This window comes from Tripterygium wilfordii, chromosome 16 (genome assembly GCF_013401445.1).
Source record: "Tripterygium wilfordii isolate XIE 37 chromosome 16, ASM1340144v1, whole genome shotgun sequence".
NCBI classification, from domain to species: Eukaryota; Viridiplantae; Streptophyta; class Magnoliopsida; order Celastrales; family Celastraceae; genus Tripterygium; species Tripterygium wilfordii.
The window spans coordinates 1,602,712-1,620,864 of NC_052247.1; the positions used below are offsets into that span (position 1 = coordinate 1,602,712).

The 18,153-nt window shown below is 37.3% G+C and overlaps 1 protein-coding gene and 2 long non-coding RNA genes across 22 annotated transcripts; all 3 read right to left on the bottom strand.

Annotated features, from left to right (window-relative positions):
- Positions 1-373: 373 nt before the first annotated feature.
- On the bottom strand, positions 374-7,787 carry LOC119981479 (nucleolar complex protein 2 homolog). 6 transcript variants are annotated; one of them, XM_038824617.1, is made up of 14 exons: positions 7,669-7,787; positions 7,425-7,554; positions 6,448-6,508; positions 6,070-6,178; positions 5,924-5,975; positions 5,742-5,836; positions 5,412-5,480; positions 3,930-4,460; positions 3,333-3,635; positions 2,875-3,198; positions 2,304-2,510; positions 1,638-1,727; positions 1,460-1,557; positions 374-820 (listed from the first exon to the last, which is right to left on the bottom strand). In XM_038824617.1, exons 2-14 carry the CDS (start codon positions 7,534-7,536, stop codon positions 772-774), a joined length of 2,100 nt encoding a protein of 699 aa, XP_038680545.1. In that variant the 5' UTR covers positions 7,537-7,554; positions 7,669-7,787; the 3' UTR covers positions 374-771. The 6 variants fall into 6 exon arrangements, with proteins under 6 accessions (XP_038680545.1, XP_038680541.1, XP_038680544.1 ...); XM_038824613.1 differs by having other exon boundaries at positions 3,930-4,463; XM_038824616.1 differs by having other exon boundaries at positions 3,930-4,463; positions 7,425-7,546; positions 7,669-7,751.
- A 1,593-nt stretch (positions 7,788-9,380) lies between these two features.
- Positions 9,381-11,747, bottom strand: LOC119981154. The gene is made up of 6 exons (XR_005464033.1): positions 11,700-11,747; positions 10,953-11,044; positions 10,652-10,675; positions 10,362-10,445; positions 10,102-10,210; positions 9,381-9,704 (listed from the first exon to the last, which is right to left on the bottom strand). It is a non-coding gene; the product is annotated as an uncharacterized LOC119981154 (long non-coding RNA).
- A 692-nt stretch (positions 11,748-12,439) lies between these two features.
- On the bottom strand, positions 12,440-17,603 carry LOC119981155. 15 transcript variants are annotated; one of them, XR_005464045.1, is made up of 8 exons: positions 17,023-17,601; positions 16,681-16,741; positions 15,930-16,260; positions 13,654-15,367; positions 13,187-13,263; positions 12,959-13,076; positions 12,736-12,790; positions 12,474-12,543 (listed from the first exon to the last, which is right to left on the bottom strand). It is a non-coding gene; the product is annotated as an uncharacterized LOC119981155 (long non-coding RNA). The 15 variants fall into 15 exon arrangements; XR_005464047.1 differs by having other exon boundaries at positions 12,525-12,539; XR_005464042.1 differs by lacking the exon at positions 12,474-12,543 and having other exon boundaries at positions 12,697-13,076; positions 13,654-13,899; positions 14,056-14,117; positions 14,770-15,367.
- Between the last annotated feature and the right edge of the window lie 550 nt (positions 17,604-18,153).

An 18,153-nucleotide genomic window follows, 5' to 3' on the forward strand; every position in this document is an offset into this window, starting at 1 on the left:
AATGTAACTATAGATTCATATATAACGTAACCTGAATCTGAGATTATGAAATGTATGGCACACCCAAATTTGTATTCAGGACAATATGAACATCAGTTACATCTACAGGATTTTCACAACACATCTCATATAAAATAAAGGACGGCAACTTCTTTGTTTTATTCTTCTCCCCAGGCGTTCACTTTTCTATGCAAGCCAAATGCCGAATGCATTGGCAAGCCAAAGGAATAGATTTGATTTATGTTCATCAGCATTTCAAGTCAAAGCTTCAGGATATAGGTATATATTACCCTCATACTAAATACAAGCAAATGTAAAATTAGTCTTACTTAACACAACATTCTCCAGCATTGTATATGATTCAATGGTTTTAAATCCTCAAAATAAAAAACATTAATTGAACAAACAAAATCCTTTACAAATATCAAATGCCTTAATCCATTAAACTAAACATAAAATATCAACACACAAGATCAACTGATCTGATATATATGCCTATTTCAACAAAATTGGCATCTCTGTTTGTAACTAAAATATTATTAAAAAGAAAAAAGTCTAAGGGAAACCGATAGTCAACTTGCTATGAAATAATGATAAAACACTAAACAAACAATACGGTTTGTTGGACCTTACAGAGCATGAAAATGAGAAGGCATGCAACATTCATCCAGGAGCTTCTCTTTCCTTCAAAGATCCCAATCTCACTATTTCATCATCAACAGATTTATCTACTTTTATTTGAAGCTGGCTGTCCAATATTAACACGAGCGTCTATAATATTGGTTCTCGTCTCTTTTTTGATTTCCTCTCCACAGGGAAACTGCAACAAATACTGTAAATATTAGTTACCTCATACTGTATTACTGTGCACCGAATTGTAGAGAAGTTCAAGATTTGATAAGATAAGCATCGACATTTATTCATTGATCAAAACAACAAGTTTCAGCTCAACAGGAATGCCACAGACAACCTACAAATCTTCATGGCATGCATAATGAAAATATAACAATGAGTACGATTGACATAAAAATCTGGCTCTTCGAACTGGAAGTGTTCACTTTAGGCGTGATACCTCATTATGCATGACGGGAACCATGTGCCACAAACACTGATATTACCATTGTTCCCAAAAAAGGTAAACACCTAGTAGGCGGGGTAGGGGACAAGCAAGATGTACTCAGACATTACCTCCGCATAATATGTGAAGAGACTATTACCAGGAATTGAACCTGTGACCTTTAGGTTGCACCCTTACTGATTGCCCTCACAACAAAAGCAGCACACCAAAGACCGATTTAGCAAGAATTTCACCGCCAAAGGGCATCAAACCATTCAACTAAGTCATGAAATAGTCTATGTGCATTTTAAATGACTGAACCACAGCAAGGCATAAATGGGAAATATTCCATGACGCTTGTGTAATAATATGAGTAAATGGAAACAAATTCATGACATTTACCTTGTCTTTTCTTTAATACCCAGATTCCTAGAAGAGGCATTTTCCATTACGTTTCTATAGTACTGCATAAATTGTGTACTGCCACTGAACTTTTCAGGCTGCACATCAACCATGTGTCAAACAGAGAATCGTTCAGAACTAAACGCGCAAAAGTTGCACACACACACAGAAAACAGACCTGAAGAAATGAGTCAGCAGATTGCTGATCATTTGGAGAAAAAGCCACCTCATCTCTCTTCTTCCGCACATACTCAATGTTCTGCTCCACCTATGGCATCAGTAAAAAAAAGTGTCAAATCATGTTACACGAGGCCATTATTCCCTCCCGTGAGGAGTCATAAAAACAGTGCCACATATTAAATTAGTGACAAGATAAGAATTCAGATTAAACAGGAAACTTGAGTTATTAGACAATCAATATCTTCCAGTAAGGTGATTAAGCAAAACCCACTTGTACAGAATATGGATGGACCAAAATCTTACTTAACACTGTTAAATTTAAGCCATGAGTAGCCGAGGTCTGAAACCTCCTCATAGTAACTTAAATGGCGTTAGATTACTGTCTTTCTAACCATATTCACCATCATTTGAGAAGAACCATAACTGGTTGTCATCTAGGAATTTTTTTTTAGCATGGTTGGCCCAAGCTTTGTCCCAGTTTCAAAATCATTTTTTTTTTTGCTGGATAGGGCTCCAGTTGAAAGTGTGAAACTGGATCTAGATTCAGGCTTCAGTAAAGAACACCTAGTCTCACCAGGCTAAGGTTTCACACTAGTTTTTTTTAGCCAGACTAGCAAAGGGATATAACAAGTCTAAAACTAAATTCTTTCATAAGGACTGAGACCTGATCAATGAAACGCTTCACAACTCGCCGAAAACGCTCTGAATCAGTAATCTCATCAAACTTTCTCAGGCGGATAAGCGTTATAGTTGCCAGCTCAGGAAAAGATATGTGGGAGCTCCACTTTGCAAAGTGCGCCGAGAGTAGTTCAAGGGCAGAAAAGACACACAAATCTTGGAAGTTGCGAGATTTCAGCCAATGTTTTGGCAACTATACAAAAAAAAAATCCAAAATTAGTCATACTGCAAAAATACAGCATAATTTAATAGATATTGTTCCTTGAATTCAGAGACCAACTAGCAATCAAAGATCAAATTTAAGAGGTTAAATAACTCCAGTGCACAAGACTCCTGCAGTTGTGAGCAAGAAGATTTAGGTAGCTTTATCCCTGGATCAAGGAGAATGTGGTTCTAGGATTTGAAGTTTTGAACACATGAGGTTGTGACCCCCCAGGTCACAGTGAAACAACTTTTAGAGCTAAATATAATGCTAATCATAAGGCAACTAAACCAATAATGCTGAACAGTACGGAATGAGACTCTGACATAAAATAAAAACATTAATAATTCCTAACCTGAACAACAGATGAAAAGTTCAAGTTCTTTCCAGGTTTCCCACCATCCTTGCCAATGCTATACTCCAATATTTCCAACACAAATGATGCAACGGGAATGAAAATTCCACTAGAGTTTGAGAGTTGATTCAGCCATTGAACGCATTTTATTCTCATAGGCAAATATCTTGGACCCGGGAACAGAAGAGCAACCCCATTAATTATTTGAATAACCATATAAAGCAGTGGTTGAAGATCATAATCATTAACATTTACGGATATAAACGTGACCCAGAGATCAACGCAGTTCATGTACTGCCAACTGCATATCCTCTTAACAGCTTCCTGTGAACAAACAATGAAAAACTTTCAATAAAACGTAGAACCATAGTAGAAGCCACACATAGCATGCAGATCTAATCAAAAGATTAAGGAAATAATATACTAATGCAATGAAAAAAAGCATTTCAGCTTCCAACCTCATTCTTTGTTCGTAATCCTAGCTGTAGAATTTTGGCAAGATGTCGGATAGAAGCAATTGCTGTAGTAGATGACTTGTGCACATCTTGAGAACATAGCTCAACAAAAGAATTCCTCAGAAATTGCAAATGTTCAAACAAAGATGGCTCTGCAAATTTGCAGTGAGCAATGAAGGCTTTATATGTTTTGATCAAGCAAGTGTCAAAGTAATCCGAGCTAAACACAGATGCCACATCTTGTAGGATTAGAATTGAGTTTGATGATAGATCCCTTTCACCTGTTGCCCACAGATGAATCACAATCTGCATTCAATTTGCAACATTAGCAACAAATTACATCAAAAGGGATGCAACAGGATACACCTGACATTTAACAAAGCAATAAATTGAGCATAAAATATGGATACAACTATGACTTAACAATTTATGACACCATTCTGAAGAAATATTATTGAAAGATATTGAAAGATTTGTGAACTGATACTTATGAATTCCCAGGGAAATGTTCAACTATTGGCAATATTTTTTTTAGTACATCAGTGATATAGATGCCCGCAAGGTAAAATCACATACATCTTATGTTGCGCATAAGTATACCTTGACGAGTCTGCGTAGTAAAGTAGGAAAGGGAGCGAAGAATACTACAGAGGTTCTGATTCGGGATATGGCAAATGCCAGTATCTTAGAGTCAGTAAACTGAGTTACAAGAAACAAGGTACTTCTCAAATAAGTCTTCACCAGTGGTTTTAAAGATTTCCATTTTGAAGAATTTTTCAACTCCAAAATGGCTTCCTTCCTGCAATTTGAACATGACACTCCCAGTAGCTCCCTGAATATTTTATCAGCCTCATAGAGTACAAATGACAAAATCTTGCACAAAGTTTCAGCGTCTTCAATTCTCCAGGATGAATCAAGATCATCGACGTCTGTTGAATCACTACCATAATGGCAGGCATACCGATACCCATTTAACAGGCTAGTAAAAGCAGATACACTATGCTGCTCTCTAACTAGTTGACACAAAGAACTAATGACAGATCTTGTCAACAGCTTGCCCTTTATCAAATTTGATATGTCTTCATCTGCCAGCTGCATACCATCATCACTTGTCACATCTTCATCTGAATACTGCTGTAAAGGAAAACATACTCATTATTTATAATCCATCTAGGAATAAACAGTAAAATACACATTTCAGGTTCAAAATATGGCACAAGGAACCAGACTTATGGAAAAACAATGCCAACCAAGGTTGATAGAAATTCTTCACTTTCATCCAAAATAGGAAAAATCCTTCTCTAGGGCATCCCAAAAATTATTCTATTAGAAGTATAACCAGATCATATTCACTTCTCTTACATATGATATTGAAAGCCATAATTTCCAAACTCATACTTAAAACAAATCCTCAAGTGTCCTACGTGATGTTCACCGAGGTATCTTTTGTAGCAGAAAAAAACTTGGTAATAAGCTAACACAGCGTTCATGAGACAAAAAGCAACAGCATATTTTCCCTGCTCAAATGCATATAAACAAAAGCAACCAGAATAGAAAGAGGTACCCTCAGTCAGTGTTGTGTCCATTAGATTTCTTGGTTAGATCATTGCGTGGTAGAAAAACATGGCTTTCATGGCTGAAAGTGATCATTTGATCAACGTCTAGGTGTACAAAGAGAGCAGGCGAGAGGATAGAGCTTACGAAGCCACTTCCATCCCGTTAAAGTCACCAAGTTAGAAATAAGCCGACAGGCGGTTTTATTTCATATGAAAGTATGTACGTGGTGAAGCAATGAGTCAAATGCCCTATGTGAAAACTCATTTCGTAGCAGCTTCAAAGTAACAACCGGATAAGCTGTAATTCCAAAATGACTTGAAATAAAAGTAAAATTAAAAGACTAACCAAATGTTCCACTGTGGAATAGTTGGCAAGAGATTATTAGATTTCCATTTACATATTCTATTTGCACTGAAACTGATATATTAACATGCAACTCTTGTCCACCCCAAATAGCACTCAATGAGAACTATGCAACCAAGATATTGATCAATCTCATAGAAAGGATAACCCAAATATACTTACAGCCTCCTCATTTTTGGATGCCTTACGCGTCTCGTTGTAGCTTTCTAGGAACTGAGAGAAGTCTGGATCCTGAAAATTTTTCAAGGAAAAAAACATTTCAACAAAATAAATGGATAAATATGAATTCTTATCTATTGTAAATCAATAACAAAGCAATTTCAAATCCAGGGTTGAAAAAGGAGGGAAATGGAAATCCAAATAGTAAATAGAATGTAACAGAAATTTTCAAGATCTAAAGTTAGTCTCCAATAATCAAGCTTCTCTCATCAGTGTAACATGGTATCTTAAGCCTCAAAACCAACAACTTTCACAAAAATAAAGTACCATTACCTTTTCTTTCAATTTCTCCAATTTTTTCTTTTTCTTTGCAAGTTCCAAATGAATTTCCCTAATCTGCATAGATGAAGCATTTCCAACGATGCTGCCTGCACATAGACAGACTTGTTAATAAATTAACAACATGGCAAAGGCGGGAATATATAAACAAGAAGTAGTAACTAGAAAGTCCCCACCTTCTTCATAACCCTTGAAATTGTTTTCGGAGATATTCGTACAGCAGGAGTCCTGATCATTAAGTGGAGTATACAATTTAGATGATGTTATCTATGTAATTCTACTTCACGTTCTTAAAAGTTACAGGGACTATATGGTTCAAAACCTGGGAAAGATATCCATCACTGCCTGAATCATCTTGGATTTCCTCACTGTCATGTTCACTGAATATTGCATCAAGGGAAGTCTCCTCTAGATTATCATCTTCAAAGAGTCTGAAAGCATAAAATTTCAAGGACTGGTTAGAACTGAATCAACTGATGTACAATCCTCCATCCTCCTAGAAAAGCTGAAAAGCACATGGATTGTCTGTCCCAAAGCATATGAAATTTCTAATAAAAGAATGTGAACGGAAAAGCAACAGAGGTTACACTACAAAACACCAAACATGATGCACCAGTGAATAATCCTGTACAAATCTGAATAAAATAAAAAAAATTCACAGTTGGAGGAGGATTCAAAGGTATTAATTGCACCTTTTTACCTTCCATTAGATGGCAGCTCCTTGTTCCCTTCTGGATCTTCAGTGACAAGCCGGTCATTTCCTAGAGTGAATTGAATTCAAACCCCCCAGGTATAAGAAAAAGGAAGAACAAGAGAATTAGCATCAAACTGCAACGATTTAACCCAAGCTTATAATGCAATAATGGCCACTGACATGTAAATAGTTTGCCCACGAACAAAGAATAGTATCCATCCAACCATTTCCACCTTATACTCCACCCATAGATTATCTAAATAAAACTCCCCCACTATCTCCAATCCGTATGTGATGCAGGAAGACCATTGATTTTGTTTTCTTTTTATTTATTTTTAAGAGTCAAGGAATCCTTTGTGGAGAAGGTTTCCCTTTTAGTTAGGTCTTGTTTTTAAGGTGACTACCTGCTGAAAAACGATAAATATTCAAATAACAGAGTTTCCAAACTCAACATATCCTCCTTCACTGTTTTGATGCTTATGTGCTATTGGATCAATACATGGTCTAATCACTCATGCGTCATGACACCCTGGCAAGCAAAACTTTCAATCAATCAGATATAAGTACCGGATAGCCACAGACATGAAGCCAATTTTCTGAAATCTATAAGGAATGCCATATGTAAATGCCTTAATCAGCATTTCAATTCTGGTTCTCAAACAACATGAACATAAAGTGGAACGATACAAATCCAGACAACTAGTTGACCCTGAAATTATTGTCTCTGCAAAATACGAACTCAAATCAAGATAGCCCACATTCAAAACAAATTCACATAGTGATACGTCCATCTAACTAACCTAAAAACGATCGCATCCAATAATTTCTACAAAAGTTCCAGCCTTTTACTGTCTACACGCTTAACAGTGCCCCATTTCTTCAGTATATTCTCTCAGTCCAATGCTCATTACAGAAACGAACATACAAGACTTGAATACAAAGTGAAAACATTATTTATCAACCTATACATAGAAATTGCTTACCCTTAGAATTTCTCTTCTTAAATGTAGACTTCAATTTGCGTCTTCTCTTGTGCACGGCTGGAAGATTCTTCTTTGCAAACTTTCTTGCCTTCATCCCCAATTTCTTGGCCATTTTATATTTCCTGCAATACTAACCAACAAAGAAGAACTAGACAACTCAATAGCCATAATTATAATTCTCGAGAGGATTTAATGCCATAATCAGTGCAATAAACCGCTTGAAATAACTGTACTTCGCCATTACCTACTTCGGAGTTCAGAGTAGGAACCAAGAAAAATCGACGGCTTGCTCACGGGGTAGACGGGGATGAAGGGTTTTTAGTGGGGTTTACTTTACGATAGGGCTTTGGTTATGGGATATCTAGGTACTTCTGTTAGAAGGGTAAGGATAAAAATGGGTTTTCCAAGACAAGGTGGACTTGGGCCTGACCATGGGCTTTGAGTTCCGTTGGCGAGGCCCGAAGGTAACTTCTATGTCTATTGTCTGGGCCATTTGGGGTGCTAAAGCAGGGATCGCAAACGGAATTTTACATACCCTATTTTTCGTTATTTATTTGAAAGAGTTCCATTTACAAATTTTCATACAACATGAAGAAAAAAAATGAACCATTTTCCTTTAGAAAAACTCTGAATCTTCCAAAAGCTTTAATTTTCCTTGAAAACAAACAAAGTCTAGCTTCATTCCTGCTGCCATATTGTGTGGTATTACTGGACTTCTTATAGTCCTAGTTGTAGTCGGTTTTCAAACCCAATACCTACTTTTTAAGTAACTAAGAACAAACGCAGTCATGTGTTTTTGGATAGTACACTAAATTCAAACTCGGATCGGATTAGATATACACAAATTCATCCGATAAGTTAGTTGGGTTAAAGTCTAACATAAACCACTTGAAAATAACTGCGTCAGCTTATAATCAAACTCCCAATTTCGAGCGAGATTCTTTACACATGAAGTTCAAAAAACTAACAAACTAAACTATAGCCAAGTGATTTCACCAAACCCAATACTTTAAAACCCCAAACTCAATAATCTGTAATCCTGTTTTTCTATTACCGTACTTTTACCTATTACAAGTAGAGGAGGTGGTCCAAATATGTTGGTAGTTGAGGTTGTAGTTGAGGCCTTTCAATTGTAGCCGTGCTAGGAAGGGCATGTTTCTCCGAAAGCCATTGCCATTAAATAACCAATACCCACCTTGTTTGTGTTTCAACAAAAACAGGCTAAAGTACATATTATGGGATTTTCAAATTAGGAAATGAAATGGTGTGCAGCCATGTTATTATCTTCATATATACCTTACATTCATGATAAGTGTTTGTCACATGACAAATGTGTGCACGACTACTATATAGTCAATGTCAATACACTCCTGTATAAAACAATTTCATCCATTAAAGAAAATTTTAATAGGGTAGTACTCTTTTTATTTGTACATAAATCCCAAAATACTTGGATAAACTTTTTTTTAGCGAGGAATTACCCAGCCCAACATATCATTGACAGTTGAGAGGGCTAAACATCGGATTGTCATGACTACCCGCACCACATTGACGATGAGTAAAAATGGGCCACAACCCATGTGAAAAAAATGAGACTCTTAAACCCTCATCGAAAGTGGACAAACCCACAAAACTTGGAAAATCCCAAAGAAATACGGTCAATTGATTCGAACTCTTGACCTTAACAACATACGTCTTTATCCCAGATATATAACTAAATGAGCTATTACTCCGTGGTTGGGATAAACCTAGCCCTGTAAGCATTTTTATAAATTACTCAATGAGGGAGACTTCTCACATGCGAACGTTCTCAAGAGCTACTATTTTGGAGCTTTGATACAACTACCCGCGCGATGCGGCGGGCTCGTTTTTTTGTTTGTTTTGAACTGTGTTTGTTTTGAAAATATGCTTATATTAGGATTAGAGCCTATTGTTACCATCATAAATAGTAATAGATGAGAAAGAAATTGGACCAAGTTGCATTTCTGGTAAATAAATGTAGTGTTCATCATAAACCAACCAACGCGCACTATCTTAATGTTATCATTCTTCAAAGCTTCAGATAGTACCATAAAGATAACACATATAAGGGTAGAGTGTATAAAACTTCTACTGAGGCAACGAAAGTTTGAAGCTAAGCAGCAGCTTGGAAAATCATGTCGTTTTCAATCTTCTTCCTAGGCTCATTCTTCTTGGCACAAACCATCGCAGCCACTTTCTTCCCTGTCTTTACAATCACAAAGTGGGAATGACCTGCACTTTGAATTCTTACATGACATCCTACCATATAGCAAAAATAAAATTATCAGTCAAATCCGTCAATGGCGATAGAGAATATGAGAGAACAAATAGAGGACTTATATTCAACTTGATGTCGGTTACACCAATGAGGGCCACAAAGAAGTATTAAGATTATATTTCAGGCCTAAACCAAAATCATCCTGTCACTAACATTTAGCTTTTGGGAAAGTTCCCAGTAAAAATGTAATTAATGGAAAGAAATATAAAGTTAGGGAAATGTTAACAGAACTCCTAAAAAAGTACCAAATGTAGGTACAAACAATCACAAAAATAGCATTGATACGGCGTAGTAGTATCACAATCTATAAAATTTTTGAGTGTAATGGAACAAATAAAGCTATTGACCTCATAGGACATAGTCAATTTGACAACTTACTTCCATAGTCATAGGGAGTAAGGGAGAAATCATTAGGAGTCACACTTTGCTGTAGCTGACCATTTGGAAAATTCCCCAGATTGTCTAAGGCATATTGGTAAACAGAGGTCTGCATGCAAGAAAATATTAACCTTTAAATCTAGTTCATTTGTTAACAGAAACATAACCTACAACAATTTATCATTCATGCTAGTGCATCTGGGCATCATCTTGAAGGTCCATTCTTCAATCAACATTAAAGGAGGAGTAGTGCAAAGTACCTTGTTTGTGGCTTCGGAAATGATAATTCGATTATGTGAGAGAGATCGACTGTCACCAGGTTCACTGAGAAACTACTGAGTTTCCTGTTGCACCACAAAAGAGAAATTCACCAAGGTTAGTCTTTTTAAAATTTATTGCTTCTCTTATTTTGAAGCAACATTTTTTTGGCACAACCAAAAAAATGTACAAAATGAAGCAGAAATGAGAATGGTATGACTTCTTAAAGAACCTGGAAAAAAAGGACATGCATCCAAAAAATAGAAGCAGAACAACAGATGGTAAAGCTTACCGTAGCAACCAAATCTGAACAACTCTGCTTATGACAAACAAAAAGTAGGCGAAGAAGTCAGGAAGAGAATAAACCTATGATGAATAGCAACAAAGTAATAATAGGAACCATAGAAGGAAGCATATATATGAAATAGGAGGAACCATATAGCAACGTAGCAATCATAGACTTGGAAAATAACAACATATAAAGGCAATAGAAGCAAAAAACAAAAAAAAAGAAAAAGAACCTTGGAAAAAAAATTACCGCAACAAACAGGCAAAAAGAATAATGGCCAAAATACTTCAGAATCATATATTACCTTAACTGAGAATTACGAACCAAGCAAACCCCAGCAGATGATGAAAACAAAATTCAAACTCCTCGAAACAACTGACAATAGCAGAAGAAAATCTGAAGGATAAGGAAACAAAATATATCAGTGAAGAAAGGACACAAAGCATAAAGAAGTTGAAGCCATGTCAATAACCTTGAAGAATAGCAGCAACAAAGATCCAAATCCCATAAATCAAAAGATGCAAAACGCAAATAAAATTGCTAGAATCGAAGCTGGAAACGAAACAAAATCTCAATTTTAATAGCCTGATGTGCAGAAAAAAAATATATGAACACAACAGACATGCAGTTCTTCATGCAGTAATTGGTTTCCAACTTAGTTCTTCATTGGAGCTATGAAATTTTGATTCTATATTTTTCTCAGCCAGTTCAAGAGATTGATTTAAATGGAGTGATTAAATGGAACCCTCTATTTTAAGCATCAAAATACTGAGTAAAAAAACAACACAGAACATAGTAATCAAATGATTCAAACCCAATCATAAATCTCAAACTAACACCTACCATGTGAACAAATAAAGCAAACAATAGTAGGAACAGAGGCCTAAAACCCATCAAACCAAGAAGGACAAACCCAAACCAAATAGCTACAACTGAAGAACAAAATAAATCAGAAATTTCAAGTGTATATGAACCCAAAAACGATATGAACTCAGTCGACGAAAATCCATTGGGTCGTGAACAAAAATCAATTTCAAATTTGGGTTTTTACCTGGGGAGAGAAGATCCAAGGCAGCTGACAAAACTCAACAAAGATGCACGAATCGCGGAAGATGCATTAACCCATATGAACCCAAAAGTACTATGAAAGAGCCGTGCGGAAGGAAATTGGTTTGATCAAAGCCATAAAACTCACCAAGCGTTCATTATCTGGCTTCGTCGCCTTTGCCAAACTCTGGTTCTGAAAATCAGTGACACCAACGATAATCTGCAGATGAATTAGACCTACAACCAAAGAAAAATTGAGTAAGAACTTTGACAGAGAGAGGGGGAAGGAGACGGCCGAGAACTCCTTTGACTCTGCCTACGTTTATCTCACCTTTTTCCGTTCATTGTAGCCGAGAACGATGCGAGAGAGAAGAGGAAAGAACCCGTTAACCCAGTTGAGAGAGAGTAGGAAGAGAAGGAAGATGAAAGGTTGCAAGACAAATCGTGTAGAAGCCGCCAATAACCCATAAAGAAAAGCAGATGCATGCACCAGAATCTTTCGTCTAAATGACGCCATCAACCCGTGAAGGAAAGGAGATGCACGCACGAAAGCTTTGTCTCTCTTGTGAGCCTTCTTTTGTCGGTAGTGGGACTCTGTGAACGACGTTAGATGAGAGCAGAATTGGAACGAATCCAACGGTCAACTTTGGACGTGTGAAAGGCCCAACCGCGCGACTAAGGAAAACAGGTTCGGACTCGCCACGAAATCACGCGAAATCTTCCAATTTTAGATAATATATATATATACTAGCGTGTAGCCCGCGCTCTGCTGCGGGTATTTTTTTTTCGACGTTTCACAGAGAGGAAGTAGTTGACAGAGGACCTTTATGCTCAAGTGCACTCACTAACTTTCTCATCAAAGTAAAAGGCCCCATCATCCACATCAAGGAAATACATAGCAAAGTATCCATTAGATCACATTGAAAATTTGAAATAACATAGGTGTTAGTATATTTAGTAGTGGGAGCAGCATAAAATGAGGCGATGCCTGTAAAACGACATTTGGGACAAAAAGGAAGTATAGCAGATAACAAACATACGATATTGTTCAATACTGTCAAAAAGCTTCACTATGTCATCTTTAGTTTTACTGATCTGTCCAAAATATCCAAAGAATAGTGAGCACAAACACATGCTAAGTGCTGAACCCAAGAACAAAAAAAAATAGTACGGAACAAAAGAACAGCAGTCTTGACAGCCTTTTGTCCATATTTTCTCTATGTGTAACCATCCTCCAGATTATCAATCATGTCCTCACCTCACCTGTAAAGAAGAACCTGCAATTTGTTAAGTCGCTCCTCTAGGCTCTTCCATTTGTGCGTGGTTGTTGGAAATACATGAATTTCAGTCTGTTTGCAAGCACTTTCCCATATGTTGAGGACTGCATATAAAAGAAAAAGAGTTTGGCACCAATATAGACATAAATAAGGTATATGTTTAGGTAAACCAGTCTCAAGATAACTACCGCGTGTGTGATTTACAAATGCATACCTTAAAAACCAAGATCTCTTGGTATTCTAATTTTTCCTCGTACAATAGCTCTTTTACTCCAAGTGAATGAGCCTCTCCTACAAATAAACCCAAAGAAAAAGTAAACAGCCATGAACACAAAGAAGTATAAACAGAGTGACCTCTTCCATTTCAATAACCAAGAAAATAAGAGCATTATATGAGCAGAATTTTACCCTAGCAAAGAGTGAAAACTCTAAGATGTAAAAGGGTGAAGGCAAAGAAGTTTCAGGAAAGGTGGGCTCCAGAAACCAAAAACCTGCAGTTAATTTTCGTCTTTCTAAGAAAGGGTTCAAAGAAAACCAAAGTTCCAATTTGAGGTTATTTGAGTTCAAATGAGTTCACCACTTTAATATTTATATTCTCCCCCAAAACTACATCAAGAAAGATCAAGAAATGACTTATGTATCATCAGTTAGAACAATAGAGGGGAGAACTGAAGGTATTACCGGCTATGCAGAGATAAAACTGTAATCGAAGTTAAAACTGGCAAGGAGGATGGAGTTAGGGATCCCACTGTGACCTTCGCCGCGTCCACTTGCGAAAACAATGGATTTTCCATCAGAGCAGCTGATTTATTATTGGAATACTCATCTGTGGATGAATCACGGATGATCCTGTTGAACATTGGAGAGCTTGGACCTGACTTCCTAGTAAGAAAAAAAAGCAGCCTCGAAGCAAGAGACACTCAACTTCTGCAAGCAAGGATGCATAAAATATCCATTGTCAAGTTTAGAGAAGGAGCCAAGACTATTAAAGAAAATCATAACACCACATGCACAGAGTATCTATTGTCAAGTTTAGAGAATGAGGCAAGAATAATAAAGAAAATCGTAACAGTAGGCACTCACCAGAGATGAAGCTCAGCTGAAAAGCAGTGGGACTCGCCACAAAAAAGCCCTAATAGCATGCACTTTAAATAGATATGACCATTGTTGTTAGAAATTGAGATCACAGATGACAATCAGGGAAAATACTAACTGGTATTCTCAATTTGAATTGGCTACATATATGTTTAACCAAACCACTTTCAACAGTGGTGTTGCAGGAAAAAAAAAATGAATACAGCTTTCCCTAAAATCCTCTAAAACAAAGCATGTCCTTAATGGTCTCCAAAAAAAACATTCATTTTCACTACTACACTCATCAAGCATCCTACCATTCGCTGAATTCTTTCAATGGTTCCCAAAAAAAAAAAAGAACGTTCATTCTTTTTTACTACTATGCTCATCAAGCATCAAAACCATGCAATGAATTGATCCCCAAAGAAGAGTAACAATAATTTGCCTTAAATTTTCTACTGTAGAAGGAATCTTACGATTCTCTGTCATGCACCAAGAAAAACCATGTAAGTGAGTATCAAAACAATATAATTTTGTCTTACTTGACTCCACCATTCTCTGCTTAGTGGCCAAGCTTGGATTCTCTTCAATGGACATGCTTATTCTACCCAATACCCATGACTCAAAGTTTCCCTCACCTTTGGGTCAATGCCGCATAACGTGTAAAGAAAAATGAGAATTACAGCACTAAATATTAACTCAATTTGAAATTTGAAATCATACCTACGAAGCACTCTCCTCACATCTGATTAGATTTCATGGCAACATCTAAGCAGCGATATAGCTCGTAACACAATCAGTGCTGTAAAAGGGACATCGTTTCCTGGCCACAACTGCTGTAAAACTAAGCCCATTGGCGAGAGTACAAAAAAGGACCCTCAACTCGCCACAGAAACGCCCCAATTTTTTCAAATTTATACATATGTAATGTAATAAGAGACAGTTTGATGCCCAATTAGCATTACATTTATGACAGCATCGCACAGAAACGCTCCAATGTGACCGACACAACCCAACCAAGGACTCCTGAGATCATGCCAAGATAAGGACATGAAAACCATTTTAAATTATATTAGGAAACAATAGATGAGGGATTTGTTGCGCTATACAGAGATGTAAAAAAAACACTTTAAAACTTAAGCATTCAAAGTCTTCGTAAAGAAAATGAATAGAAGGAAGAAAGAGAGAAGGACAACATAACAAAGAACGAATGATGGTGGGTACATACCCCACATGTGTTTCTGCAAATGTCAAGGTAAGATTTGTGGAAATAATTGATAGCTTCCTCTGCCTCATGCCCAATACGAAAGACCGAAGCTCCCTGGAAAGAAGCAGAAAAGGGAGACATAGAAGTGAGTCAATCGAAGATCCACCAGCCTTGGAGATATTGGCATGACTAATAAGTGTTTATAGAGAATCGATGATAATTGGAGTATCTTCTTCGCAGGCCTGCTGTTTTGCTATTTGGCTTTGAGCTATGGTTCGCTGTGCTCTTAACTTCTTCTCTGACCTCCTCTATCTATGCGTACGGTCGGGAATATTTATTGGATTATCGATCTGTACGGAATCAATACATCTCGAAGAACTTTACTTTGATCCTACAGCTTTGTGTACTATTCACAGGATTTTTACCAGTTTCTGTCTATGCGTGGATTCATTTTTACAGGACAGCGAAGTTGTATCGATTTGACAATACTTTCAGTTGATTTTACGTGAAAAAGTTGGGGAATGAAAAGCTATTCTATAGAAATAATTACAATTTCCCGAAAAATAGATTTTCAATAACATAAGCAAAATAATCAAAAACCAATCAACTTCATCTCTTTAAGAACAAAGCAATCATTAAGTAAAAAGAGACGGAAAGTGAATATTCAAAGATGAACCTGGCCTGGATCATGAATCGTCATGGGGGTTCTTCTTGTGAAGAAGAGGAGCGCTGATAATAAATTGAGAGAGACCTGCATCAAGAAACAAAAGAAAAACCAAGGAAAAGGAGAGAGAAAACAACCGTAAAGGGGAGGCCTATGAAGGATGTTATCCACCTTCTTTGGATTTTCAGTGTGCTTCTTTCTAAATACAAATATAAATCTCAAACTCCCAAAATCCGCACAACAGTAATTTGCGTCAAACAAACCATACCTTGAAGATTTACAACAAATGAGCAGGCTTCTTTCTAAAAATTCCAATTTCTTGAGACCTTGATCTCTCCATTGTCTATGTAATATTCAAGTCAAAGACCACAAATTAATAACCAAATTCCTTCTGACTCTAAAGATGCAAAACATTTGTTTCTATTTTCTCAGACCTTGCAACTATCAACTTGAACAAACACAAGTAAAGTGATGTGATGCATTCTTACCAAAAAAGTCTCAGTGATAAGCAAGTGAGCAAGACTATTTGCTTGGTTACCAAAATCATAAGTCAATTATTACATGGGAATGGGTTCTAAAAAAACTGTGTTGCAAAGGATGGACAACAGAGTCAGCTGCTTAGCCCATAAATAACCCCACAATAGCGCCCTCCTCAAAAAGGCCATCTTCGTTACATCACGCAGAGACCCTGCTTCTAATCACAACAGTTCTTGCAGGACGACAAAGAAACAGAGAAAAAGTTGGAAGAGTAATTGGAAGTTACCTCTTTTTTTCGTCGAGTGAAGCCTTTGCTGTCGCCTCTCCCAAATTTCTTCTTTCTTCATCTGCGAGAAGAGAAAGTAAGCACAAATTACCCCAATCACCCGCGGGAGATGTACAGGTCAAGCCATAAAACATGGATTTAAATTTTGATGCACATAAACCATGATATGAACACGATATGACTTCTTATAATCTCTGCTCCAAATCACTTCTGACTCATGCAGTTTTGGAATGATCACGTAGTTCCAGCATAGATAAGCAAAATAAATAGTCAAATTGTTACCGACCATGAAACCCAAAATCTTACAACCACCAAAGACCACGAAGAGAGACACGATCTTACATATAATTGTTCAAGCACTGATGCCCATCGTGAGCTAGCTGTACCACAATGAATCGGGAAGCCGAACTCGGCATCTGCACAGTTTAAACAAAGAGACATACACACAGTCCATAGAGTTCAATTCAATCGAAATAGAAACTAATGGAAATAGATATGTGCACTCGTCTTGCTGTATTTGTGCACGTGAACGACGACAGTGGAGGAGAAGGGGAGGGCGGAATCGGAGATAGCATGGGAAGAGATGAGTTGATCAGAGAAATCGGCTCTGATTCGACGCCCGAGGTAGTCGAAGCACGTATGTTCTTCCATTATCGCTTTCTTCACTCAAGATCGTCTGCAAATACATGAACCTACAAAAAGCAAGAGCAACGGCCAAGAAAATCGAAGCAAAGACAGCACGAAAGCCCCTAAACCCACCAACTCACCGATAAACACCCCAACCACCCGCGGCAAGCCGAAGAAAGAACTGGAGAACAACCGAAGAAAGAAACAGAACGAAGACTGCTGCAAAGCCAGGAAAAGTAAATACATGAACCCACAAGAAAGCAAGACAACCGAAGGAAGACCTGCAAGTGTGCAAGTGACAATCACTGAAAAGGCAGGAAAAGTAGATACATGAACCGCAGAACAGGTTGAAAGAAATTTGGCTCTGGACTCGCGCGCGTACAAAATTGGCTATGAACTCGCCAGAGACGACGAAACACGGAGCACCCCAAACGGAACAAAATTCGAGAGCCGAAGAACGACGTCGTTTTGGGTGTCCCGAAATTAGCTAGAAACGACGACGTTGCGCTGGAGAAAGTGAAGCAAAAGCCGCGCGAGTATTAAAAAACGAGGGAACTCGCCACAGAATAACTCTAAATCTATGGACTTTATATATTGTAATTGATTGATTGATTGATTGATATCATAGATAATAGATATCACACTCACTGTTTTAGTCCATTTTCACATCCATTGAGAGAAAATTGAGAATTCCACTTATTGAGTATGCCTTATCCTTGTACATCGAGGATAACTCAACCTTAAAAGGGTTCATAGAAAGTGAGATTTCAGAGTTTTTTTTAGGGATTATTTAACAGTCTGTTACACGTTATAAAAACCGTGATGTCATCATGTGCTCAGTCTAAG

What these genes read in the sequence shown, in the direction of transcription:
- LOC119981479 (XM_038824613.1), bottom strand. Translation starts at nt 7,536, where the DNA reads ATGGCCAAGAAATTGGGGATGAAGGCAAGAAAGTTTGCAAAGAAGAAT. An exon ending in TTTCAAGGGTTATGAAGAAG is followed by an intron (nt 5,837 to 5,923) that starts GTGGGGACTTTC and finishes GTCTATGTGCAG; the next exon opens with GCAGCATCGTTGGAAATGCT. An exon ending in TGGAGAAATTGAAAGAAAAG is followed by an intron (nt 5,481 to 5,741) that starts GTAATGGTACTT and finishes AAAAATTTTCAG; the next exon opens with GATCCAGACTTCTCTCAGTT.